At 52.1% G+C, this 27,973-nt stretch overlaps 2 protein-coding genes across 3 annotated transcripts; one reads left to right on the forward strand and one right to left on the reverse strand.

Moving 5' to 3' along the window:
- glis2b (GLIS family zinc finger 2b) lies at positions 1 to 23,878 on the forward strand. 2 transcript variants are annotated; one of them, XM_086175780.1, is made up of 7 exons: positions 1 to 468; positions 16,794 to 16,996; positions 17,075 to 17,205; positions 18,140 to 18,295; positions 18,377 to 18,510; positions 18,608 to 18,726; positions 18,858 to 23,878. In XM_086175780.1, the coding sequence occupies exons 2-7, from the start codon at positions 16,819 to 16,821 to the stop codon at positions 19,598 to 19,600; spliced, it is 1,461 nt and encodes a 486-aa protein (XP_086031906.1). In that variant the 5' UTR covers positions 1 to 468; positions 16,794 to 16,818; the 3' UTR covers positions 19,601 to 23,878. The 2 variants fall into 2 exon arrangements, with proteins under 2 accessions (XP_086031906.1, XP_086031907.1); XM_086175781.1 differs by lacking the exon at positions 1 to 468 and adding an exon at positions 16,245 to 16,318.
- Positions 23,666 to 27,866, reverse strand: pam16 (presequence translocase associated motor 16). Its single transcript, XM_086175782.1, has 5 exons — positions 27,745 to 27,866; positions 27,265 to 27,349; positions 26,855 to 26,991; positions 25,646 to 25,711; positions 23,666 to 24,237 (listed from the first exon to the last, which is right to left on the reverse strand). Exons 1-5 carry the CDS (start codon positions 27,745 to 27,747, stop codon positions 24,151 to 24,153), a joined length of 378 nt encoding a protein of 125 aa, XP_086031908.1. The 5' UTR covers positions 27,748 to 27,866; the 3' UTR covers positions 23,666 to 24,150.
- Positions 27,867 to 27,973: the final 107 nt, after the last annotated feature.

Consider the following 27,973-nt stretch of genomic DNA (forward strand, 5'->3'; position numbering starts at 1 on the left):
TTTTTTTTTTTTTTTTTTTTACTACTTTTCCCCGTTTTCTTCTTCTTCTTCTTCTTCTTCTTCTTCTTCTCCCCCCCCCTTCCCGGTGGCATGGTAACCCGCGCTTCGCACCCCGCCCCACGGAAAGCGACGCGTCCGCCACTCCATCGATCCGTCCCCGCGTCGTCCAGCTGTCAGCCGCGGTGCGTTCGCGTCCCGCTGGGATTTTCCATGCTCGTGGAGAACAACGCCGACCGTGGCCCCGGAGCGCAGCGCCTCCTCGCCAGCAGACGCCCAGCGGGATCCGACCGAGACGCGGCGGCCGCGGGGGAAGCGGCGGTCTGACCGTGGGGTGGGGAGGGAGGGAGGGAGGGAGGGAGGGGGGTGGTGGACGCAACCGGACGCCGGGTGGAAGCGACTTTGCGTGGGGGAAGTTTGGAGGAGCGAGCCGGTGGAGGAGGCACCTCCGGAACATCTCGACTCTGCAAGGTAAGAACCATGTCGGTCCGGGGGGGGGGGGGGGGGGGGGGGGTTGTCATGTGTGTGTCTGTGTGTGTGTGTGTGTGTGTGTGTGTGTGTAACCAGGGCAGTGACCTATTTTCCCCGGCCTCTCCAGCGGTGCCCCCTCCTCCTCCTCCCCCCATCGCACTGTCACATTCAAGGCCGCGGATTTTCCGTCCCCGGTCTGCAGACACCGACCCCCCACCCCCCCCCACCCCCCCGCCCACACACGACCCAGATCCAGCTGTTTTGCAAGCCTGTGTCACAACATCTGATAAAAAAAAAAAAAAAAAAAAAAAAGAGTTCAACCCCTTGTTTAACCCCCGAGCGTCTGGCGAGCGCACAGGTGGCGACCTCAGGTAAACAGCTGTTTGCCCTTTGCCCCTGCTTTCTGATCTAGCATCTCCACCCCGATTCGCTCATCTGTACCCTCTGAGATGCCTCCGGGACCCCCGCCCTCTCAGAGACGTGCCCGCGGCGCCATTGTATCATTTTTTTTTTGGTGTTTTTACAAGCACGTAGAGCCGGGGGTGGGGGGGGGTGGGGGGGGGAGGAGGCGGAGGGGCCCCGGATAAAGAGCCATTTTCCTCCAATTAAGCAATTCCCCCGTCCCTCGGCCTCATTGTGTCGACGCCGGGACCGGGTTCGGGACGGACCCTCTCCCCATCGGCCGCCTCCCGCGGGCCCCATTGTTCCGGAGGGATGCCAGTGTGTGTGTGTGTGTGTGTGTTGGGGGGGCGAGCCCTGCCAAGGCGGGCCTAACAAGCCTAACAAGAGGAATAAGGCCGGATCATTAAAAAGCCACGATGGAGGGCGCGCTCGGGGAGGTGGAGGGTTCTGGATCATTTCCCGCGGTTGCCCAGGTGACCCGGTGAACAAGACCATCCGCTCGGAGGTTCTTCTTAATGGGAGAGGGCCCGGCTGGCCGGGGAGGCAAATGGACGCCGTCCATCCCTCCCATCCACAGGTGTCAAAACCAGCTTTCTGGTTTTCAGACGTGAAGGTGCTCCTCACGGCTGACCTCCGGGTCAGCTGGGGGTCGTGGCGCCGGTTGTTCCGATGGGGTGCTCTTCTTGGACGCCCCTCGGTCACGGGGTTTCCAACCAGATGTCCACCGGGGTGCAGCTGCGTCCCCGCAGTGGCATTCCGCACACTCCGGATGTGTGTGTGTGTGTGTGTGCGTGTTTGTCGTGCATTTTCTGGTCCAGATGCCAGAGCAGCTGCAGGGAGCAACGGCCCGCCGGGCTTCGGTTACTGGTTGGGTTAGTGGATCCGCTCCGGCGCCGCGGCGGGGAATATTTCTCCCGACCGAATCCCGGGTGTGGTCCTCCACCCCCACCCTCAGCTTTCCATCAGCCAAACACCGCAGCTGTGTGACATCATCCCCAGAAGTTGTTTTAAGTGTGTATGGGGGGGTGAAAGGCGTCCGCTTTTATGGTGGGAAAAAGGTGGAGGCGAACGGCCCGGCTCTGCGTCACGGCAACCGCCGGGAACCCGCAGGGCGCCTGCACACAAACCGGGTTTGTAGGAGAACTAGCGTACTAGCCGGTTGTCGGGCTAGGAGGTAAGCCCCGGCGCACGTTAGCCGAGTTAATATCCGTCAGCGCCGGGGATTACGGTCAAGCTGAAAAGCGGCAGGGGGAGGAGGATTACGGCGGTCAGTGGCGGCGGCGTGCAGGGTAAACAAGGCTCCGTCCCCACCGGGGTGCTTTATCTTTCCCGCGACAGACACGCTCGCACTCGTAGCGGTCGGCGCTCACGTAGCGCCGGATGCTACGTGACCGGAGCGGCGCCGGAGATCTCGGCTACGCTCCGACCCAAAACCCTACACTTTTCCACAGAATGTCTTTTCGTCAATCATTCCCGCGTGGGGAGCGGCGGTGACACGTGTGTGTGTGTGTGAGTGTGAGTGTGTGTGTGTGATCTTCGTAGCCATACATTCAGAGTAGCTCAAGTAGCTACTCGGCCGGCCTCGCTCACATTTTTCTCCAGTTAAACTGTAACCACTTATCGCCTCCCGACTTCCTCCCTGAGGCAGATTTAAACGTATACTACAATCACCTGCATGCATGTGTGTGTGTGTGTGTGTGTGTGTGTGTGTGTGTGTGTGTGAGACGTTCAGAGGTCGGGTCCCTCCTCCGCGAGTCTGCAGGCCTGCATTTTCAAAATAAACACAGCCGGCTCCGTACCTCGCTCCGGCCACCCCACCCTGCTCCTTCTGTTCCCCCGAGAAAACCCCATATTCAGTGGCGGCGGCGGCGGCGGCGGGGATGCAGCCCAGGTGGCGTGAAGGTCCAGCTCCTCAGGTGGAGAGGAGATGTTTTAGACCTTTGGGTGACTCAGAGCAGATTCACATTTGAGACCGCTCATTTTGGGTGTCGGGGGAGACGGAACGGCGAAGTCCTGGAAGGAACAGCTGGTTCGTATTAGTGTTTATTCGCTGGCTCGACACCCTGGGATCTCTGACGTGCCCTCCACAGCACTGCAGCGGTGTGTGTGTGTGTGTGTGTGTGTGTGTTGTTTGAGGTGAAAGAAAGGGAGGAGTGAGCTTGTAAGTATGGGCGAGGAGCACCACGCTGGGATGAGGAGGAGGTGGAGGGAGAACAGTGGGGGTAACGGTGTGTGTGTGTGTGTGTGTGTGTGTGTGTGTGTGTGTGCGATGGGTGAGGCATTTCAGAGGCTCAAATAAAGCTCTCAAGTCTGGGCCTGGTCGCGGCTCCCTGTCTGGGCACATCCAGTCCTGTCAGCGAGCCTCCAGGCTCCGCCTCCTCCACCTCCACCTCCTCCTTCCATCTCCAGCTCCCTTGGCCTCCATCCACTCCTTCTAACCACCACCACCCTTCCTTCCTCCACCCGTCCCTCCCTCACACTTGCGTCTCCCGCTTTTCCATGAGGCTCCTTTGCAGACACTTCCATTACGTAAGACTTCATCTTCTACGTCCACGGAGAGGTGGAGTTGGCCTGCGAGTGTTTACCTTCTCCGCGGTGTTGTGTTTTACTTCACATGTACCTCCTGGGTTTATTTGTTTTCTTTTTCCTCGCGGCGGCCGGGATCGTCCGCTTCCTGCAAAGCGGCGTGACCACCGACCGTCGGTGTAGAAGCGAGGAGAAGCTCCGGCCGGCGTGCCAAAGCATCAAAACGCTTGCGAATCCTCGCCCGCTCCCCATTTTCCGTGACCTCTATAAACTGTCAGTCACCGCCGGCGCCTTAATTGATTCTAAATGTCAGCATCGATTCGAGGCGGACGAGCGTGTAAAAGCCCGGCCGACCTTCGGCGCTAATTGAGATCTTCTCTCAGGCTGGTTCTCCTTCCGGGGAGGGGAGGCCGCCATGGCGTCCTGTTTGTCCGCAAGCGCACGTATCAGCCCTCTCCAGCTTTAAGGAGGATACGAATTTAGCGCCGCTCCATTTTGCGGCGTGGACGAACCCCCCCCCCCCCCTTCCCCCCCCCCCCGCATCCGTCTCCTGGCTCGTCTCCTCTGGACGGCCGCCGAGGATGAGAGCCGACGGGTGGAGCCGTCACATGATCGAGCCAGAACGCAGAAATAACAGAAAATGCAGAGGAGGGAGGAAGAGAAAAGGCCGTCGTATTGACCTTGTCTGGTCGCCGGCGTCCACGTGAGGACGGTCGTTATCATGCGTGTGTGTGTGTGTGTGTGTGTGTGGTATGTATATGTGAGATGTCATGTGATGGAGGGTGCATGTCGAATTTTAAAACCACAGGATTTCCGCTATCACCTCCTTGTTGTTTGCTAAAGCTCGACACACACACACACACACACACACACGCGTGCGCAAAAACACACATGACGTCACTCGGCTTCCCTAATTACAATCTTCTGTTTTGTATTTCTCCCTCTTCCTGTTTTCCTCCCTCCTCGCCGTGCTTTGGTTGTTGGACTCCGGGTTCCCGGCCCGGCTCCGTCCCCACAAACACACTTACGCAACACACACACACACACACCTAACAAGTGAGGATGCTCCTCGCTCGGGGCACATCTGGCTCAATGTGTGTGTGACTTGGCTCTTCGGTGTGGCGCGACTGGTGCACAGGTGTGTGTGGCCCCCCCTTCTTCTCCCTCGAGGCCCAGGGAGGGACGGTGGAGAAAAACAAGATGTCGCAGCACCCCGGATGATACGAGTCGCCCCCGACGACGGCAGACAGCCCCCCCCCCCCCCCCCCCGACCCCCGGGGGACCTCGTTGCATAAAGCTGCCGCCGAGATCACGTTACAGCCGCTATTGAATAAGAAGACTTCCCAGGGAGGGAAAGGGAGTTCACCCTGCTCACTGTGACTTATTGAGTTGCGGGAAAATACGAGGGTCAGTGTGTGTGTGTGTGTGTGTGTGTGTGTGTGTGCAGGAGCGCTATCCCCCGACCCCCCGACGTAACATCCAGGAAAACGTCAGCGGCTTCGCTGTGCTACAGTTTCCACAATCCGTGAAAAAGGAAAAAAAAAAGACAGAGGGGGGGATTTTCTGGATTCCCTCCCTCCCCCGCTTTCGCCCGGCGGCTTAGAGTTTCTCAGAGTTGGAAGATCTCCCGTCGGGTCCGGCCCGAGCACACACACACACACACACACACACACCTGCATCTCGGGACTGAGTTCGCTCCTGTTAAACCCTGACCCGCGAGTGTTTTTTCATCTTTTTATTTGCGTGTGTGTGTGAGGCTCCGGTACTTTCAAGGGTTCAGGTGGGCGGTGGCGGCGGCGGCGGCGGCGCTCCACATTCCTAACCTGACCTCGGTCTCCTTTAGGGGAGGTCCGTCTTTACAGAGTGTGTGTACACCTGCGTTCATTCAGCCGGAGGTTCTGGCCCTAAATTTTTCCTCTCCCTTCCCGTCCCTGATAAGATCACCTCCTTCACGCGAGCTCTCGCCGGGAACGCCGTCGAATACCTGTCAAGTCGAGTCAAGTCGGATTTTATTTATCGAAACCTCGTGGTCTGATGACAGAGCAGGTCTGGACCGGGCGCTCTGAGATATTCAACCCGTGAGCGAGCGACGGGGAGGAAACACTGTCTTTTAGCGGCGCGGGAACCCTGGACAGATCCCAGCCGGCGGCCTTCTGCCTCGACCGGCTGGAGGAGAAAGAAAGAGAAACAAAGCGAGATCAGTATCAGTATTATCTTACTGATAATAGCAATCGTGCTAACAGCTACATGCTAATAGCTGCAATCATAGCTTTGATATTCAGTCATGACACTGTGATGTGCAGTGAGAGGTGGAGGTTTGTTCTGGAAAGGAGAGGAATGAAGCAAGACAGAATATATGTGTGTGAATATGGTTGAGGATACTTGGGGTGGAGATCAAGAAGGTGGAGGGTTTCAAGTCCGTAGGGTCAACAGTCCAGAGTGTAGGAGAGTGTGGAGAAGAAGAAAACAAATGGGTTCAAGCAGGGTGGAGAAAAGTGTCAGAGATAGAAGATTATCAGCCAGAATGAAAGGAAAGGTGAAGGAGACGGTGGTGAGACCGGCCATGCTGTTTGTAGAGCAAACAAAGACAGGAAGCAGAACTGGAGGTGGCAGAGATCAAGATGTCCAGGTTCTCTTTGGGAGGATGGAGAGGATCAGGAAGGAGTCTATCGGAGGGACGGCACACGCACACGAGGTCAGAGTAGCCAGACGGAGATGGTTGGGTCACGTACAGAGGAGGGATAGTCAATATATGGGGAGACGGATGCTGGATTTCAAGGTCTAGAGGAAGACCAAAGAGGAGATTTATGGATGTAGTGCGAGGGCATATGAAGCTGGATACAGAGATGGAGAAGGTGGATTCGCTGTGGCGACCCTTGAAGGGACAAGCCCGAAGGAGAGGAAGAAGAATGAATTCATCGTCACTGCTGCCGATCCCAGCTGTGACCGGGCGAGAGGCGGAGCTCAACCTGGATCCATCACAAGGCCGCATATTAGCTGTCCGGTGAACCTCCTGAGGAGACCTTTCTTGCCGTGACTTGTATGCCCTAACCACCGCGCCGGCTTTCGTATCCAGAACAGAAATGAAGATGGTGGACGGCTGCGGAAGATCGAGAAATCCTCGCAGCCTCGCAGAATCCTCGCCTTCACGCATGAGACCTCTTTTAAGACGCCGCGGGAGACGCTCGCTAAAAGGCCAGATGTGACGACGACGCGAGCTGCCAGCCGGACTGTCGGAATAATACTGACGGAGTGAGTCAGCTGGAACGGCGGCATTAGAGAGACAGAACAGCAAAGACCTGTTACTTCCGAAATACAGCCCCACCCCCCCCGGACAATGACTCACAGCCGGTTAGAAGCCGAGACGGAAGGGAGCCGCGGCGTATCGGCCGCCGAGAGCCATCGATCCGATTTGATCGAGAGTCACATGCCGTGGCCGCGGCGGCGCTCCGAACAAAAAACACATTCACCGACGTGCCGACACGCCGTAAAAGGGAGCCGTTAAGTTTTTATCGGGGTGCCTTACAACCCCCTCCGCCCGCCCGATCTGCCGCCGCAGACTTTTCCTTTCCGCCCTGCTTCCTTCGCTGGCGTCGTCTCTCCTTTTCTTCCTCTCCCCGCCGCTTTTCCACTGAGCGTAGCGTGGCGACGCCTCTGCCTGGCTGGCAAAGTGGCTCCAGACCCCGTGATTGCGAGCAGGAGCTGGAGGATTGCATCACCGCCTGTCGAGGGAGGGGGGGGGGGGGGGAGGCGAAAAAGAAGGGGGAGACGCCGAGAAAGGTCAACGGAGGAGAGGGGTTGGAGGAAGAAGTGGCGAGGGAGGGATGTGACGAGGAGAGGAGCGGAGAAGCGTCGGTCAAACCTCTCCTCGTCCTCTTCATCTTCTTTCTCCGATGGCGGCGGGCCTCCTGCCGCGCTCGCCGTTTCAAACCGCTCCGTCGTGAAATGCCCCACGTTACTGTCAGATTACTCAGCGCTCCTCAAAGCCCTGCGAAGAGCAGCTCTTGCTTAAATACACCGCCGCTCTGTGTGTGTGTGTGTGTGTGTGTGTGTGTGTGTGTGTGTGTCACTCATTTCGTGGTCGCGGATTAAGAGAAGAATAGAAGCGATGACTGGAAACGCATGTCCCTGCAGGTACCTCAGGCTGGAGGTAGCCTCCTAGCTTCATGCTAATCTGAAGCTAGCCTCCATCCCCTCTTTCAGCTGCCGTCCCATAAATCCAGAATAGGAAACTGCGAGACGCCGACATAAAGGGCCGGGATTATTCCTCTGAGGGACCTCCTCCTCCTCCCTCCGGAGAGTCGGCTCAGGTCACTGTGCCGTACGCTAATCCCGTGTTTACCGGTGCCGTAAGGCTTACCCGCACAATGTGAAATCTCCGTCAGATGGCTGTTGCCGGATCGCCCGAGCGCTAATCCCGGGCCACGCCGCCGCTCCGCGGTCGCATCTGTCGATGGCGCCCGGTTCCGCGATTCCTCTTCGCATCTGCAAAGAGGAAAGGGTGCGGCGTTTAGAATCACGACTGCTATCAACCGCTTCGCTTTTAAATCCGAGACCCGCTTCTGGTTAGCGCCTCCGCCTCGCAGCCAGAAGGTCTCCATGTTTTCCTCCGGGTTCCTCCGGGTTCCTCCCTCAGTCTAAACCAGAGCTTCTCAATTATTTTCTGTTACATTTCCCCCCTACTCTCCGCTGCAACTATAAATAGTAGCAAAAAGAAAGACATTTACCGTAATTTCCGGACGAAAAGCCGCGACTTTTTTCACGGAAACAACGATGCGGCTAATATATGGACTTTTTTGGGTGGGGGACGCTAACGAGCTTCACGCCGCTAAAACGTTTATCCTCGTCACATCGGACTGATGAAATGACCGGGAAATTCTGAGTCCGTTCAACTCCGACCACGAAGAAGACGACTTTGTCGGTTTTAGTGCGCAGGAGGAAGCCTGAGATAGCGATTGGCTAGCTGGTGCGGCTTATAGTGAGGTGCGCCCAATAGTCCAGAAATTATGGTAGATCAACTTGCAACAAAAATTAATTTTATTAACATTTATTAACATCGCAGTGCTCGCCTGTTTACTGAAGTAGCTTCAGCAAAGCGGGATGATTGTTGACGTTTTCGCTGAATCAACTCAAAGGGTCTTATTTGTCTTCATGCTTCCGCTGCAAACATTTATGGACACACCGGTGTTTCCTCGTCTCCCGCCGTCGTCCCGGTGAATCCAAGTGCTACATACAAGCCGTCGTATTTCCTTGACTTCGCTTTCGGGCAGTTTGGTTTGTTTCATCTCTGTTAACAAATTTTCCCGTGGTCGGTCCAAAAAACAAGCTACACCTTAGCGCTAATACTACACAAGAAGCATTATTTGAGAAGCAAAGCACATGCAGGAGGTTCATTGGAGACCCTGAACGTGAATCTCCTCACGACGTGTGAATGAGAGGTCGTACGTTTAAATCCGTGACCCCCAATTACAACCGGGATCGGCTCCACCCCCTTTCCGACTGCAGGCGTCACCGACGATGAATGAATGAATGAATAAAGGTTTGCCCTTTTAATTTATTTGGATCACGCGAACATCCACAGTGGAGCAGGAGGTGCACTGAGGCGCAGGTTCTGTCCGCTGCGACGCGGCAGCCATTAATCACCCGTAATGTTGACGTCCACCCACGGAGAGACATGTTGTTTTTAGCCTCCTTTTTCCTGTTTCGCCGTTCTCCCTACCAGCAAACCGCAAGTGCGACCCGCCTCCTCGACCCCCCGGTTCCCCCTCCTGCCCCTCTGCCTGGAATTCCTCAGCGTCTGAAAGCTCTGGCCGGAGGCCACCAGCAGCTCGCCGGGAAGCTTCCTGTTGCATTCCCTCTCCCCTTCGCCTCGTCTATCCCGTTCCTCCTCCTCGCCATTTCATCCGAGTAACAATTGGGTGTGTGTGTGTGTGTGTGTTCGCCAAGCATGTGAACAGCGCGCGTGGCGGCGTCGCAGCCGTCCAACAACTGTGTTTTTCCTGACCGGCCCGTCCCCATTGGCTGCGCGCGCGCCGCTCTTACATAATCCTAACTACGATCCTGCGCTTTTTTTCATTTTTTATTTTTCGCAGTCTGTCGGGAAGAGGCGGAGGGCGTTCAGGACGACGGGGGGGGGGAAGGGAGGAGAAAAACGACTTTTTCTATCTACGGCAGTTTATTCTAACCGGTTAGGGAGGTGAAAGGAGGAGAAAAAGGGTGTGGAGGTGCGAGAGGAAAAACAACAATGGTGGAGAAAGTGTAAAAAAGACGGAGGGAGGGAGTGAGAGGCCCGGAGAAGGAGGAGGAGTGGAAATTGAGGTTTCCTGTCTGAGGAGGACGGGAGCAGAGGGGGCTCTCAGCTGTGTGTCGGTGATCCGTCAGGTGGTCGGGCAGCGGAGGCGGGGACACTCGTGATGATTTACGAAACAAATGCGGGTTTTTAGAGAACGCAGACTGAATAAATGCTGCAAACCCTCCACCTCCACCTCCACCGGTGGTCTTCATGCACCGAGCCATCATTCGTATGGCTCTTGAAGAAGCTGGAAGTTCAGTTCCATCCATCACTTCCACCCTTTTCACACTGTAGGAACTTATTTTTGCAGTTTCTCGCAAAAAAGCGGAGGAATCAGCTCCGAGGATCATCTTAGCTCCGACTCCGAGGCAGGAGTCGTCTTAAGGTTGTTGTAGATGCTTGGTGGACCTCCTGCAGACCCAAGTGCGCTTTTTTTTAAAAAAAAAAAGATGAGAACTAGCGAGAAATGGAGCGATAAAGAGGTCTGAGTTCTTATGGCCTGCTAGAAGGCCTTCTAGTTCTCCATGCTGGCCGTGTCATCTTCCTCTTGTTCTTCTTGTGTGGTTTGTTTTTGAGTTTGCCGCTGAAGAAGCACGTCCCAAATAAAAACTAAAAAGTTCCCCCGGAGGAGGCTCGTTACTTGTACTCCGTGCACGGATCCAATTGGTGACCTCCGACCCCTCGCTCCCCGCTCACCCGGTGGGACGTGGAGAATCGTCCCACTGCGAAGGCCGCAGGTCGTCGCACACGTACACGCCAATGCGCCGGATTATCAGGGCGACCTGAACGTTTACCTTATTTGGTCACTTTTTGCTGCAATCTTTTACATTATCAAAGTATTTTCAGTTTGGAGGAAAACAGAGGAGCGCAAGGTTGAGCGAAGCTTCATCAGACCGAGTGGATTTACATCCAAATATCTTTGGATCGGTCGATGCAACGGACACATGCGACCATCCGCCCGCTCATTCGTTCATTCTGACAGTTTTTGAATCGGCGTCCCGTCGTTTCCAACGGAGGAATTCTACCGCCAGAGGAAGAGACGACCCGCGGGTTCCTGCGTAAAAGACGTATTCGTTCGGGGACGGAGGCTCGCGGCACTGAGCTAACGTCTACATGTTAGCGGCTACGTGTTAGCTTCATTTTAGCATCGTTTTTTTTGATAACACGGTCAAAGCTCAGCAGAATCACCTGAAATAATACGGCTAAAAGCTGTTGTTCCTGCTACAGCGAGCGCATGTGTGTGTGTGTGTGTGTGTGTGTGTATGTGTGTGTGTGTGTGTGTGTGTGTGTGAAAATGAAAGAGGGAGCAAAAAGCCCCGGGGAGGGATGGCTTACCTTCGACAGACCACCTCCCAGGGTCACAGCAGGAGGGGGAATTAAGTTACAGCCAGTCTCAGAGGGGGTCGAATACACACCCCCACACACACACACACACACACAACCCCCGACACACACGTATTTCTAGCACTTCAGAGTACATTAGCCTCCTTCACACAGATGTTTCGCAACAGCTAACCATCACATCGTGACGGTTTGGTTTATTTACGCGGGTCCAAACAGTGCCTGCGTGCCCAGCGTGTGGATTTACACACCTCTCCGCTTTTAAACCGGAGGAGGGACCTGCAAACACACCGCGGCCCTATAAGGCACACACACACACACACACACACACACAGATACACACAAATGTAAACCTATCTACAGATAACAAGACAAAATAGTGCACCCAGGGTGAGGCCCAACAATGACTGACATTCATTTAACTGTCGAGCTCTAACAAACACACACACACACACACACTGCTAGCATATTTTAAAACAAAGGCCTCGACTGATGGCCTGATGTCATGAGGCGATGACAGAGCCGACCCCTCGGCGCCCTCGTAAGAAAACTCCGACGCGGAAACCTTCCCAGCTGGATTTGGGCGGCCTTCTGCCTCGACCGCTTGCGGATGTTAAAGACCATCTGATGATTTAGAGCACGAGTGTCAAACATACGGCCCGCAAGGGCATTCGATCAGGCCCGCAGGATAATTTGAAAGTGAAAAAATGCTTAAAAGACAAGGATTTATTTTTTTTAATTAAGTGCAATTCGAAAATTTTCCGCTAGGAGGCGCACTATTTTGGTCAGAGTAGACGACAATCCGCATCACTGAGACGGACCAATCAGCAGACGGTATCGATGCACCACCTGTTGCTTGTTATGACGTTGTTTCTACCCCGTTCTCTACCTCCCCGCTACTCCCTCACTAGCCAAAATGTCGTTATCAAAATAGAGAAAAGTAGTTAAAGAGTGTAGAATTTTCAAAGAAAAATTGACTACGTCCTATTTATTTACGGAGACGCACGGGAAACCTTTGTGCTTAGCGTGTTGGCAACAAGTTTCGGTATTTAAGGAATATAATATACGGCGCCGCTACGAGACTCATCAGAGCGAAAAATATGACAGCTTGTAAAGACAACTGAGAAGAGATAAGATCAACCAATCGCTGGCGGGTCTGAGGAAACAGCGTCCACTTTCACCGATAGCCGAGAAATCGGTGCAGCAGCGGTAAAAGCCAGCTAGCTAATTGCTAGTGAAAATGTGCAATTTAAAGTTAAGTCACCAGCTTCACTACAAACTAGTATGATTCCAAGATTTTCTAATGTCCTTGTACTTCTTTACACCAAAAAAAAGGAAAGACATGATATTTTTGTTATTTATTGTGGAATATGCTATTATTTTAATGGTCCGACCCACTTGACATCTACCTGGACCGTATGTGGCCCGCGATGAGGAATGAGTTTGACACCCCTGATTTAGAGCGACGCTGCTAATGACTTTTCTTTGGCTCGTATGTCATCGGAGAAGCCGCGCCGCGAAACATAATCCCCCCCGCGACCCCCCGATCTCTGATCCGATACCAGATCGGGCCGTAGATCGTCCGGCTTGGAGGTCGAGGGGTCACCGAATGAGGTAATCCTCATCGCTGAGGGGGAGTTGGGAGGATCTCGGATCGAACCGCCCTTTCGCCCCCCCCCTCCGCCCCTTCCATCCGCCGTGAGTCCTGCGTTTCCTCGCCGCGGCCCCCGACGGCCGGCCCTCCCGTCCTCGCTCGGCCGCCGCGGCCCCGTGTTTATTCCGCCGGAGGGAGCGAGGGCCCTGCGAGGGGACAATGCCGCCTTTCAGAGAGAATGTCGACCCCTCGGCCGAGCGAGGAACTCTGCACGGGGGCCGGCCGACACCCCTTCCCCAAACTTCCCAGCCTCCCGCCACCGACCTTTACACACTCGCATGTCACGTAGACACACACACACACACATAGAAACGGGCTCGTGCATCAATCTGTTCTCTCTTTTTTTTTTTATGTCTCATATTTCCCACAACCCACCCCCCCTTTCCTCCAGATCCTGTGAGTCTCCGGACCAAAATCCACACACTGACTCACTTCCCGCACAGACTCCTTGACTGGCCTTCGTCCCAGGTCTCCTTTTACAGTAAATGTATTACAAATACACAACACGGCTTTTTTTAAAAACCTCACGCAGGGATGTTATGCAACCCTTATGTAGGATTTAGCTCGCGGAGCCTAAATATTTTGTGATTCGAGGACCTTTTTGCGCTCTAACCCGAGCTCGCCGCCGACAACGTTGACACCTCCTACCATGTCGGGTAAACGTGGAAACGATACTCCGAGCCAAATTGATATAAATCAATAAAATTCTTATTAACTCGTGAACAGAAGCGATCCAAATTTCATTAGCGTTTTAAATACAAATTGTTGCCATTTGTCGGACAACAAACAGGAGGCTTTGCTTAGAATGCAGAAGGTTCATTTAAGTCTGACTTAAGCCTGACTTGGGAAAAATACCAGTGAGAGAGATGAGAACAACTTTATTAATCCCGAAGGAAATTGTTGTGCCAGAGTTTCAAGTAAAAAAAAACAACAAAAAACAGTAATAGTAGAATAGTAGAAAGGAGGAAGAACAAGAAATATAATGAAATATGAATTGTCTTAACTGTTAGCAGTAACTACAAAGATTGAAGATTCCCTGCGGCTGAGGGAAGAGGAATTAAAAAAATTAAAAGTGCACGTATTTTATAAAAAACATGGCGAGAAAATAAAGACAGCGCCGTGCAGCCATCGCATTATGGAGTGTTAAAATGTTAATATGACATGTCTAACAAAAAAAAAAGAAAAAAAATCCTTCAAAAATGGTGTCACAATAACATATTTGTTAACACATATCTCAGTTCGCTCTGCTTTTTGTACTGTATGTAAAATAAATTATCTTTATTTGTGGAGCATTTTTGGCAAGCGGATTTTTTTCAAAACCTTTATTCAGGCGACGCCTGAAAAGGCCTTATTTTCCCCGTCAAATCCACAGAATGACAATTTAATCCGGTTCTAAGGGTTCGCGTAGACGCAGAGTTTGATTAGTTCCCGATCTGGAGCGAACCAAGTCTAAGCACGGGGGTCGGAGGGGTCGCGAAATGGAACGGCCTCAGACGAGTGTTGCGTACCTGCGCGGTGTAACCGATGACATATTGCAGTACATGTAGTACACGTGGTACTTTTCCAGTACTTTTCAGCGGGAGTTGCACGATGCTGTGTGCGCTTTAACACAATGGGACTGAACGTCATTTTCCTTGCGGCGCTGGAAGGGCCAAAGAATACACCCCGAGAACGTCTCTTTCCAGGAATCACCGCCAGGTTACTCAATCCGCAGACCCTACTGTAAGCAGTCTCGGGAGTTATTTTCTCTTAACCGAGCCCGTCGACGCAAAATTGCTTACAGTGACTTCTACGGATTAGCTAAGCGGGCCGCGGATTCTGGCGCCGAGGGGGCCGAGAGGAAAAATGTTTTTTTTTTCGAGGGAGGGGAGGAGCGAACTGTCCCTTTAAATAATTGGAAAAGATGAGCTTGGTAGCCCGTTATTAGCTCCTGGAATAGTCCGGAGTTGGACAACTCTTGTCGTGTCTCGCACCGCGACACCTGGGAGCTCGGGTTTGGAGTTCCAGGAGCCGAGGCGGCTTTGTTTTCGCAGACGGCGAGCGATTTCCTCGTCCTTCTCTGCACCGTTCATCGTTAGCGCATGCTATCAGTAGATAAATACAGCATTTTAGCCCTTCCGTAAAAGTGGACCACCGTCTTCTGCAGAGAGCATGGTTGCACCGACACACTGACGTAGCGCGGATGATGTCGGACGTGCGGCATCTCTGCGGGGTTTGTAATCGCTAGGCGCGCGCGTGTGTGTGTGTGTGTGTGTGTGTGTGTGTGTGTGTGTGACCACCCCTCCGTTCGCCGGTGAACCTGCTGACCTCTGAGCTCCGTGCCTCCCAGACACAAGGCCTTCTCATGTGGCCCCTCGCCAGTCACTCTCAAAGCCCACCATTCACAACTGCCGCGGCCTCTGTGAGTGTGTGTTCCGCATGTGTGTGTGAGGAAGACGGAGGAAGGGAGAATTTGTTGAAATTACAGTATAATTCATCGTGTGTGTGTGGAGTCCTTCTGTAAGCGAACACACTACATGCACACTGGGAGTGTTTTACATGAACTCAAGCATGAATATTGGACTTTTTACAACGGTGTGTGTGTGTAGATGGAAAATGCTTTGAGTAGATGTGTGTGTGTGTGTGTGTGTGTGTGTGTGATCCCGGTGAGAGCGAGCAACGAACCCTGACATATTGTGTTTAGCAGGGAGTGCCGTGTGTGTGTGTGTGAGAGCAGGAAAATGCTGAATGTTTAAAAAGACTTGCAACATTAATCAACTCCAAGAATTCTCATTATGGTTGTGACTACTTTATTAACATAATAATTAGCATTAATTATTTTCAGCGATTTAAATTATTGATCGAGGCCTGAGTGATTTGGATCTCGATGTAATTTGCAGTAGCAACTGTGTTTGTTTGCAGACGACACTCTGCAAATCCAAGATGTTGTCTGGTTTGGAGACACTGAGGAGAAGACGGGAGGCGGCAGGAACCTAAATATCATATAAATATGATATCATCATAATATATAATATATATATATATACGTCATAATATAAATATCATCTATTCGTTTCTAAGGAAAAGCTACCTGACTACACTTCAGCGATCCGTGTTGTCGCCACTCGAGCAAGTACGAAATAACGAATTCTCCCACCGAACGGTGGAAGTCAATCGTGTTTACGGAGATATTTCACGGACGTGTGTTTTATTGACGCGACCTAAGTCAACGGTTTCTCGGATATCGACGCCCCGCAGTAAAAGCGAGCCAAGGTCTCGCGCAATTCAGTCCTCTTCGGCGATAAAACTCGACTCCATGGGTTTGTTTGCACGATCCGTTCGGGAGGAAGATACCGTCGTGTCGACGAGGTTCACCTCCGCGTTATTGACTCCCGTTCAAAGGCTGCGGCCGCGTCACGCCGGGGGTTCGCGTTGTAAACAAACGTGTTCCATCCCTTGCGCTCCGGTGGGCGGGGGAAGGAAGGCGGCGGCGTCCAAAACCGCCGTGGGTTTCGGACGGAGGTGTTTTTTTCTGGTATGACGCAGCGCGGTCACGCGGAAGGGGTCGGGGTTAGCGCCGAGGGAGATTACAAGCGGAGCTGGCGGTGACGGCTAAACGGAGCGTCCGACCCGCGGCCCTCGGGGCGGGTTCAAAGGTCGGCGTGTTTGAAGGGAGGAGGAGGCGGACGGAGGGTTTGCAGCTGGACTTGAAGGCCCGGAGGGGGCGGAGGGGTTGCCGGTGGGTCGGCCTCTGGAGGTCCGTGGGGTCTGAAGGTGCACGCTGTGGGGGTTGAATGCCTTGAGGGGGAGGGAGGTGGACGGGACAGGGTGCAAGGGCCAGTGACCGGCGGAGGGGTGGGCTGATTGGAGCTGGCGGCGAGGGCGACCATCTGGATTGGATTGTAGACATTCCTCAGTGAGAGCGTGAGAGCAGAGGTCGGGGTGGATAATGGCGGAGGGGGGTCACGCTGATCTTTACGTACGTTGCACGTGTTTATTTCTCCTCTCTCGGTTCGTGATTGCAGAAGAGACTTTCCGCAACTCTGTTTGATGTAAAAATGCAGCGCGTCGCCGCGAACGCTCGGCTTGATCGTCCCGATCCGACCTCTGTTCGACCCCGTGTTTGTGCAGGTGGGCGGCGTGGTGACTCGTGATCATGCTTTCCCTGGACGAGCCCTTGGACCTGAAGCTGCCGCGGCGAACCAACGGGCGCGACAGAGCGGCGCGCTCGCCGCCGCTCTCCCCGCTGCATCCCAAACGCGCTCGGCAGCTCCGCATGGCGGATGACGGCACCGCCGTCATCGAACCCGCCTCGCCGGCGTCTCCGTGCACAGGTAGGAGGCCGTGGAAGCGTGCCTGGGCGAGACTCTCCGGCGAGAGGGAAGACCTCAACTCCTTTGCGGTCCTTTCAGGTACGCAGGTGTTGCCTCGCGGCCGAACCGACTCTCCGACCCCCCCTGCGGTGGACCTGAGCATGTCCCCCTCCTCGCGCCACGCCCCGAGCTCCCCGGAAATGACCAACGGCGCCTACGTCCCCTCAGGGGTGAGTATGATGGAGAGCGGCGGCGGCGCAGGTGTTCATCCGGGCTCTCGCGGCCCCGGGACGGGTCTCGACGGAGTTCGGAGTGGCCGGCGTTTTCCGGAGGGTCGGCAAATCAGGAACAACGCCGGACTGTTTTTGTCCGCAAGGGAATCAGGCGATGCACAGGGAGGGAGGTTGGTGGGAAAGCGGAAAGGGGCGGCTGCTCTTATCAAACACCTCTTGTGTCTCCGACAAGTGCCTCTGTTTGTGCAACTTGCACTCACTGGCCACCCTGGTATGACGCGTGTGAGTGTGTGTGAGTGTGTGTGAGCACATGTGTAATGCAGGCCTCATGCTGCCTAATCTATTTCCAATTGAATCGAGGCATGCTGGCGTCCCCGCCGGGGTCCGAAGCAGCGACCGGTCAACAACGCACCTTCTGTGCTGCGCTTATCGGACGGAAAGACGGTGCTATGCGTGTCGTCGCAGCCTCTTTATCGCTTTCTCGCCCACGCGCTCAGATGTCCTCGTACATGAACGGCAGCCCGAGCGCACACGCGTGTTATAACAGCTCACAAGTTTTCGGTGAAGCACATTCGTCTCGTTTTATGAAATTCGTCGCACGGACATTTCTGACATTGCTGAGGAGGAGGCGGTGATTCATTTGCACCGCTCTCCTCACTTCCTTATTCGGAGTTCCACATTTAGCACGAGCGCTAAAAGAAGGGAGCGAAGCGGTTCCTCGGTTCTCCGGACCCACAGCTCACAGCAGGCAACTACTTTCAAGTGAAGGACTTCTTTACCGGAGTTTTCACGCTCTTACTTTTGAGGGCTTTTCCGTATTCTTCGCGACCTGAGCATCGAGTTCGGGGTCCAGGATGTCGGGCCGAGGCGGGATGATCCTGAGCACAAACTGCGGATTGACCGACGGACCCCTTTTTTTTTGTCCTTCTAGAACTCCCACATCTCGCAGGCCTTCCAGTTTTTCGTGCCGATCGGAGCCGGGGCGGGTCTTCACCTGCCGTCCTCCATGTTCATCGGCCAGACAAATGACAAAAGGGCCTCGCCCGATCTCTCGGCGGACGAGCAGCTCGCCTGTCGCTGGAAGAAGGTGCGAAGCGGTAAAAAAAAAAAAAGCCGTACGTCTCGGCGCTCTAGAAACGTCGCGTGTTGACTCGGGTCTCCTTCGCAGTGCCACCTGCTGTTTGACTCCCTCCAAGACCTAGTGGACCACGTCAACGACTTCCATGTCAAACCGGAGAAAGATTCCGGGTACTGCTGCCACTGGGAGGGCTGCGCTCGCAAAGGGAGGGGATTCAATGCCAGGTGCGAGCGCCTTCATCCGGGGCGCTATCTTTAAAATCCGAATCCCGATCCGTCGAGAAGGTGCGACGGCCAACGTGGTCGCTTTGTGTTCCCGCAGGTACAAAATGCTCATCCACATCCGCACCCACACGAACGAGAAGCCGCACCGCTGCCCCACCTGCAACAAGAGCTTCTCGCGCCTAGAGAACCTCAAGATACACAATCGCTCACACACAGGTCAGTGGTGGACACACATACCCCGAGGTGAAGCTTCACAGAGCCCGATCGTACTTTTAAACTGTCAAGGGTTTGACCTGCGGATAAATGGAGGTCGTGGTAAGTTCAACCTGAGTTCTTTTCCTCCGCAGGGGAAAAGCCCTACATCTGTCCGTACGAGGGTTGCAACAAGCGTTACTCCAACTCAAGCGACCGCTTCAAGCATACCCGCACACACTATGTGGACAAGCCCTACTACTGCAAGATGGTGGGCTGCTTGAAGCGCTACACAGACCCCAGCTCTCTACGCAAGCACATCAAGGCCCACGGCCACTTTGTGGCTCAGGAGCAGGGCTCCCCCGGCGGGGTGGGCTCCATGCTGAAGGGGAGTCAGAGCGGAGGTCTCGCCGGCGGGGGCGGAAAGGATTCGGAGATGTCCTACGTGAGCGGAGCCCACATTATCATCCCGGGGACGGCGGCTGCTCTCCTGGGAGGCCATGCTCTGCAGGGTCTGGGAGGCTCCCTGCCCATGTCCCCGATCAGTCCGCGGCCCCTGGACCTCAGCACTCTGGGTTGCCCCAGCTCCCCTCCTGGAAGCTTGGGAGCTACGCCCATCCTGTCCTTCAACGGCTCTCCGCTGGGCTTGGCCAAGTCCCCCCTGCTCTCCCCGGCGTTCCCCTCCTCGGCCCTCGGGCTACCGATGGTGCCCATGCTGGGGGCGGCGTCTGAGCGCAGGGCTCAGAGCATACAAGTCAAGAAGGGGCGCGGGGAAGCTGCTGAGAACAAGGTGACCGGGGGGGTGCTGAACCTCTCCACCGGAGGGTCTCATGATCCCCTGTCCTGGGTGGTCATCCCCCCAGGCACTGTGGTGCTCAAGCCAGCTGTGGTCAACTGACACTCACACACACACATACACACACACACACACACACACACACACACATTCCAGAAGAGCTCAGGGGGTCAGGACGGGAGGGTCAACACCTTGGTGAGGTTGCAGGCGGTCAAAGGTGACGCGGATCGGCTCGCACAATCAAATCCAGGCGACGTATTTCGGAGACGGGGTGGAAAACATCCAACGAACAAACGGACTCAATAGAGGACGCCTCATATCGGTGAATTCTACAACGCAAGCCTTCTTTTTCCCGTCGGGGAAACAAAGGGGCCCAAGAACTCTGCTCGAAATAGTACGTGTTTCTACTTCAAGGCCCGGGAGTCGGGCTTTCTGTCGCATATTTTATACATTATTCATTCTCTTCGTGGGGTTGCGTGGACGGGGTCCGCCGGCGTGACGGTCTCAGTGCTCTTAGCGCGTTCTTACTTTGGTCGCAGTTCGTCGATGGTTATATTTATACTGCGCTTCATCGACGGCGTGCCTCCGGCTTAGCGGGAAGAGATACACCACCAAACCCGATGACGCACTCTCGGTTCTGGGCAAACGCAACGTAACGGGATTCTCCACAGTCGGTTTTAAAGTTTTGCCCCAGATTCAGACGAGCTTGCCGCAGCGAAGCGAGTGAACTCAAACTGTCTTTGTGCTGGAAAAGCCTGCGCCCGCTTCGAGACGGTCCAATTATCCCGCGTCGACCGGTCAGAAAAACAAACCTCAAAAAAAAAAAAAAAAAAAAAAAAAAAACACTGCTGCTAACGTTCTAGCTCGTTTCCCCATTTTCACCCCGGCCGGGAACGGGGGACTCCTTTTTTTTTTTTTTTTTATTTTTCGACAATCTGTCCCCGGCTCGGGAGGGGGACCAACGCGGACCGGCCTGGTCCGCCGGAATGTGCGGACCAGGGGGGTTTTAGGGTACAGAGCGATCTGACGACCGCCGACAAACGGTGTTACATCACCCGGCAACGAGCATTACTTCTTCCTTTCCAAAATCGTATTCATGGCGCCGGTGCCTCTGGCGCCCCCTTCTGGCAGGACCACGTATTGCACCCCGCTCGCCGTTGACAGAACCCCTACTGTTTCTGCTCCCGGATTGTCCGGCTGCTTTCCAGTAATTGAATCAACGGGGGCGAATTTGTGCATGAAAGGGCCACTGTGGAGACTTTTTTTTTTTTTTTTTTTTAAAGAAACTCCACCAGTTATGAAAAACAGATGGTCGGTGGCGGGAGGTTTTTTTTTTTTTTTTTTTTTTGTCGAAACCCGCGCCGTGCCAAAAACACACCGGGAACGGGGGGGGGGGGTGCAATCGGTGCCGCCGACAGCTGGACTGAAAAGGAAGCCACACTATCGCAAACTGCCTCATTTTCTTCTGTCCTTCTGGGAGAACTTTCTTTCTTTTCATGGCTAACATGCACTTACACACACACACATACACTATTTCTTACACGTTCTATGAAACCTTACTGCCAAGTCAGGGTTTTCTGTGTCGCTATCGTCCGACGTTGGCTCTGGTCGGAGAGGTTGGAGGTGCAGGAGACGCAACACGAGGAACATTTCCTGGAGAGACTGACCCGCCGCCGCCCCTCTGAGGCCGAGCCCTAGAAAACAATCGGTTATTGCTGTCTCGTTATTTGTTTGCTGTTGTTCGGGCGAAAATATTTTTTTCTTTTGTTAACTGATGTTGAAACGGCTTCTGCAAAAACAAAAAAACAAAAAAAAAAAACAAAAAAAAAAGCTGCTCTGCCCTAGAAGCTTTCTGACGTCCTGATGGGTCGGACGAGAGGAGGGGGAGAGTTTTGGGTTGACGCTCGACACCGGAAAAGTTCCTCATATGGACCCTCTTACTTAAATTCGGTTCTCGTGATTTATCGCTATTTCGCTCTTTTTCTTGCAGTATTTGATTTTTTTTTTCCGTGATGAAATAGCCATATTCCAGCCTAAGAGAGAAAAAAACAGTCAAAAATGTAGTACAATTAAACAACAATGTAATTGATAAAATAAATAAAATACAGGATCTCCTTTGCTAAACGGAAATGTTTTTCTTATAAGGAAAAACATGAGCTAATTAGCACGCTATTGGCTGATTGAGCGTGTTGTTCCGTTCCTCATATTGATTGCTTCACGGAGAGAAGCGGCTGGTCTTCTTGTAGGTTGCGCCGAGCATACATGTCCTGGTCCACTCCGCTGCCGTTCACGTGAGGGTGAACACTGTCCACTTTGTGCTGTTTAGTTTGTGAAGAGACGGATTTGTCCTGGAAAAGGATGCCGTCCTGTACTTTTCGTAAAGGGTCGAATGAGGTTCGCTGAGAGTTAATATATCTGTAAATACCATCGAAATGATCACACCTCTACTTTTGCGAAAATTCACTTTTTTCCTGCTAAAAGTGAGGTTACACTCTTGGGATATTAGATTTTGAAAAGATATTGATATTTGTGCTGTTTATCCACATGAACACATCTATTGGATTGCGGTTGACCCCCGTCGCCCCTCAGGATATCAACGGAGGGCTTCACCAGCTCCTCATATCTAGCTATCGGTGGAAAACAAGCAGCGAGAGTGCGCTCGTGGCTGCACGTATCCGGGCGCGTTCGAACTTCCCCCCCCGGAGAGATCTTTCGGCTCGCGACGTGTCCGAACCCGGGTCCGACCGGTCGGGGATCGCGGGCGCTTTGCGTTTTATAAGTCCCGTTCGTCTGGAGGAGAACAACCACAAAAACACATTAGAGAAAACCTTCCCTTCGAGTTCCATCACGCCGGTTTTCAATGTTCATCTAAAACACTGAGAAATTGCGAGCGGGGAAGAGCGTGAGAGCGAAGAGGCCAGCGATTGGCCGGATGAATAAGTTAATAGATCAGGGCAGGAGGGGGGGAAGCGATGAGGCGGCGTGCCAGCAGGAGATAGCGGTTCCGTGCAGCCGGCCTCCAGCTGGCCACCTACCCGGCTAACTGAAGTCACTGGCCGTGCTGTGAGCAATGTGGCAACCATTCACAAGCACACCAGCCCGCTAGAAAACTAGGCCACTGAACTCAGCCTGCCCTCTGGGTTCTCCTTTTTTGTTTTTTTTGTTTTTTTTCATGGACGACACCCAAATGGCTCAGCCCTCCTCCTCCTCCGACCTCCCTGCCGTAACCCCCCTTTTTTTTTTTTTTTCAATTTTCCAAATTCACCGTGTGCAACAACGCAAATTAACGTACCTCTCCGTGCGAGGATGCACACCTGCGTTGTCTTTTTTTGTTTTTCCACCTTGACGTGTCGGCGGCGGCGGCGGCGTCGCTGGCTGCTCCGGCCGGGGGTTGGTTGGTGGGGGGGGGGGGGGGGGGGGGAGGCGGCGTGGAGAATCTCTCATTGTGAGTGGACAATCAGGGCATGTGATGTCATCAGAAACAGGTGTTAAGTAGGCTAGACACGGTTCCCGTGGCAACAATGGAAAAAAAAAAAAACCCCACAGATGCGGCGGCTCCTCTCCTCCCTCCTCCGGCGGTCGACGCTGAGGACACAGACTCAATCAGACGGCAGAAAGCTGGATTATTTACGACACGGATCCTCACGGGATTCACATCTTTTTTTTTTTTTTTTTTTCAATATTAAATAAGCTGTACAATCCATTAACCCTTTGAGCTCCGTCTGTAATCCACTGCACTTTGACCCCGCCCTAGAGTGTGTGTGTGTGTGTGTGTAGATAGTGGGATGCATTCACATCGTCTCTAAGTGTAGAGCTTTATTCGGCTGTTTCGGGGATCGAGAGTAAAATTGTTTCGCAGCCCCCCCCCCCCACCCCGGTGTGAATTGGAAGTCGGCTGTTTCATTCAAAAGCGGTACTTTTGTCGAGATTTTAAATTCGGGGGAAACGTCTTTTTTGTGTTTTTCCCGTCATTTTGAAAGCGGCGCCGCTGACCGAAGTGCCACAGCGTCGCACAAAGGGTTAATGATAAGACTCAAGGCCGCGCCAGGCCTGTTCCAAGTTATGTATTTGCACATTTGTGAGATTTGTCAGTATTTTAATTTTTCCAAGTGCCTTTTTATTATAGGTAAAATATAGAAATTATACATTATATGAATAATAATGATGAAAAAAAAAAACGACGATATATATATCGAAAATATATATTTTTTTTCCTGGCATCATGTTCTGTGGTTGAACATGCAGAGTTTTAGAGTTGTAAAAGTCTCCAATTGGTACAACATAGCGGCGTTCTCCTGTTTTAGAGGAAGTTTATTACGATATTGATAATAATGTCAATGAAAAGGAAAAATGTTTAATAAAAGTTGCATTTGATACAAACTGTGCATTTGTGCTCCGTCGCCGAGTCGAACTATATCGGGAAGTTCAACCAATCGCATAAACACACCGGTCAGGAACGCATCGTATTATCAACACTCATCTGCTCCATAGAATCCAAACTTTTATCATATGACCGACCACACTTTTGTTTGCTTACCCTTCACGAAAGCACGTCTGCAGATAAAGCTGTGGATTCCAGACTTAAGAAAGGGTGAAGGCTTTTTATTAGGGTATAATTTACAGAGGATGGGGGGGGGGACATTTCTCCTTCTTCATGTTTCTGTGTTCTGTTGTGATCGTTGCTTCTCTTCTGTCTGGATACTCAGTTCCTCGTCTAACCGCTCTTTCGCCCGAACCACCTGGAGAGACACACACACACACACACACACTGATTGTCACCTCCTGGTATTTTCAAAACCTTTATACGGTCAGCCAGAAAAACACTTATAAACCGTCCTCTATGTCAGTGTTTCCCAACCTTCTTTGAGCCACGGCACATATTTTACATTAGAAAAATCACACTGCACACCACTAAATAAATATGTCAAAAACATTTTTTAACGAATTACAATGAAACCATAGTCTCAATTTACTTAGTGTGAAATCTAATATATCTAATGTAGATTTGTCAAGTTGCAATGCAAATTTCCCACTGATGTGCAACTTTTCCAGAACACTTTTTTCAATGTCTGAAGACATTTCATCAATATGTCTGAAAACGGTATTATTAGAGAACTGGCTATTTCTTTATCAACGCCAGAGCCGAGCATTTCTTCTACAATGATTTTGCCGGCAGGTAGTATTAATGTTTTGCTACGGTGTGTGGCTGTTTGGATTTAGAGATGAGGTCAGCAACTTTATAGCAGCTTTCACTGCTTTCTCACTCGTCTTGGTAGTTTTCAACAATGCTGCCTGTTTATTTACGCAGATACAAGTACTTTTTATTTTAAAAATGTATCACGCAAAGCGTCACTAATCACTCTGATACACAGATGCACAGGTTCATTCACTACCCGTCGCCATGGAATGGTCACGCTGCCCACATAGACATAGGAAGACACATTATTTACGTTGGAGAAATAATTTTCGGACCAATCGGGTGAACGTGGGCATTTTTCCACGGCACACCTGATGATCTCTCACGGCACACTAATGTGGTTGGGAAACACTGCTCTATGTCATGTGTCAAACTCAAGGTCCATGTGGCCCGCCACCTCATTTTATGAGGCTCAGGAGAACAGCTTTAACGGTCTAATAGTCTTAAAATAAATAAGTCAAACACCTGCATTGACCGTAAACTACATTTCCCACAATTCATGCTGATCATGTTTCCCGCCAACAGGTGGAATTGAGAAATACGAATGATCCCTAAATGTCCAGGAGGAGAAAAGTTGATGCAGATGGAAGGCTGTTTCAAGAAAGATGGGAATACATATGGAACATTTTGGATTTGAATGAGAATTAAATTCAGAATTATTTAACATTCGGGAGAAATTACATTTATTTACATTAAGTTACATTTCTACTGTTACATGTGGGCAGCTACAACGCTGGTATGGCCCTCGGTGAAAATGAGTTTCACACCCTTGCTCTATGTCTTGCTCCACATCACCGATATAGAACAACTTTTGCAGGTAAAAAATGTTTAATTCTGTTGTCGGGGGCTATGAAAGCATCTTTACCGGCCCTCCACCCCTGCACGCGTATGATGCTAACTGGAAATGAATACAACCAGGAGACACGTGGAACCCCTGTGGATACACTTACTTTGGATTGTAGGTAAAAGGAACCTCCCACCGACTTGTCGTTGACTTTGAAAAGGTGCTCATAGTTCTAGAAGACATGGGAAAAAAAAAAAAAACAAAAGTCAGCTCTCAGGGGCGGCGTGAGCGGTCGTCTCAGAACCAAACGTTCCCGAGCTCCTCCTGGCCTCAGGAGTGTTTTAGAGGAAGGCGCTGAGGCTTCTGGCCCGACGGGTTCGATGCAGAGGAAAAGTCTCGCGGGTGTTGTGTTGCGTTTATAGCTGAATGTGATGAAATAAAGAGCGTCGTCTATCAAGCCCATGATTATAACATGAATTAATTCAGTTAAATTAAATAATTGCGGGCGAGTACAAGCACCCGGGAGCCCATATAGACAAACTAGACTGGACTAAAAACACGGACGCCGTATAAAAGAAAGGTCAGAGCCGCCTGTTGTTTCTCAGGAGACTCGGGTTATTCAACGTCTGCAGATGTTTGATCACACGGTGGCGTCCGGTGTCATCTTCTGCGCTTGCAGCGTGCTGGAGCACTAGGCTAAAGGAGATGCTAACGGACTAATAAGCTCATCAGGAAGGCCGGCTCTGTCCCGGGAGTCGATCCGGACTCCTTAGTGGAGGATGCCGAACAAGCTGCTGCACTTTCAGCCGTAGACCGAGACCACAGAGGAGCACCGCAGAAGGTCTTTCTTACCCGTGGCCATCAAACAATAAAACACCCCTTTCTGCAAGAAGTGAACTTGACAGTAACAAAATTGAGATCACGTTCAAGTGAATATATGTAATGTTGGAGCCTTCCAGCAAAAAAATTTCCTCCGTGATAAATAGAGTTCTATTCTACATGTATTATTATCATCTTGTGAGTGGTAATGCTTGGAGAACATCCTCTCCAAAAATCCAGGGGCATAAAAAGCAACTGAGAACGCATCCGACTTTGAGCTCTGCACACTTTATAAAATGGCCTCTGGGTTACTCACAATAATAAAAGTACAGGAAGATGCTGCTTCTCAGCAGGCTTAGAAAATGGATTGTAGAAGGTCTCCATAGAAAAACCCTTCACTTCTTCCATTCACATCACACCAACTCACTTCATGTCCTCTTTCTCTCCATCCACCAATGTGCTTTACCTACTTCCATTCAGTAATGTCTGCATTTTATCTTCCTTCCATCGAGGAATGACTTACAGAACTCAAATACGGACTCAAACGATATTTCACCTTTTGAATATCTTCTGGATTCAGTGTGGAGATATTGAGGATTTGTTGGGCTTCTTGTAGGCTCATCCCGGTGATGTGAGAGGCGGCGGCGGACTGCTGACCCGCGCTGCTTCTGGCTCGTGCAGCTGCTTGACTTGCTGGGAAGGAAGGAAGGAAGGAAGGAAGGAAGGAAGAAATAAATAAGGAAATGACATTCATCCATTCACTGTCTATGCCGCCTAACCATTTAGACCAAGTGGGGCTGGAGCTGGTCCGGGCTTATTCCCCCAAATATTCCACCTAATCCTGCAACCTGGGCTGGATGAGGCTTTAACCAACACTTGGATTTCAATAAAAGTAAAACTTTAGACTCCATCTGTCAATAATCACCTCCAACATTTGATAACTCTTGAGAGAGACAGCAGGCATACCTGCATATTCTTGTTGAAGAGCTCGGGCAAACGCACGTCCCACCACTTGTACTCCCATCACGATGACTTGCGCTAGATATTTGGCCTGGAAAGCAAAAATAAAATGAATACATCTGTAGGAGTCTGAGGAGAAATATATCTCTGCAGCCACTGCAGCTCCTCAAGGAGAGGGAAAACGAGACTCCAAAACCTCGTGAAATATCGCGAGAGGATGAACCCGCATGGACGTGGGTTACATGATTGCTGTCAAAGCCATGACCCGGATAAAATTTCCCGACGTTGCCATATTTGGCTCTGATTAAATCTATTTAAGAAGGTTTTCAGAGGAGAGAAGGCAGCTAGCATAAAGCTACGATTCATGCTATAACGGAAAACCGAGGTCTTCTATCCGCGCTAACACTGACAAACCTCGGTGACTCAAGCCTGCGGACGAGCGGAAACTCCGGGGGAGACAAACACAGCATCTTTCGGTCCTCTTACCATCTCTGACTACGCCAAACTCCCTCGGACAGCCGCTCCGCCGCTGTTTTCACACATGGAAAGCTAAACCACTGAAGGTGACTGACGGCCGGGGTCAAAGTTCAAGAGGGCCGGGAGGGAGGGATGGTGTGAGTTTAGCAATACTGCCACCTAGCGGCTGGGAGGTCACATTGCAGCTCCTTTCTACTGTACAGTGAGAAGGCCTGGTTGAAAGAGAATTGTTGGAATC

The sequence above is a fragment of the Fistularia commersonii genome, chromosome 28 (genome assembly GCF_037954325.1).
Source record: "Fistularia commersonii isolate RoL2024-O1a breed Wild chromosome 28, RoL_Fcom_v1.0, whole genome shotgun sequence".
Classification (NCBI taxonomy): Eukaryota; Metazoa; Chordata; class Actinopteri; order Syngnathiformes; family Fistulariidae; genus Fistularia; species Fistularia commersonii.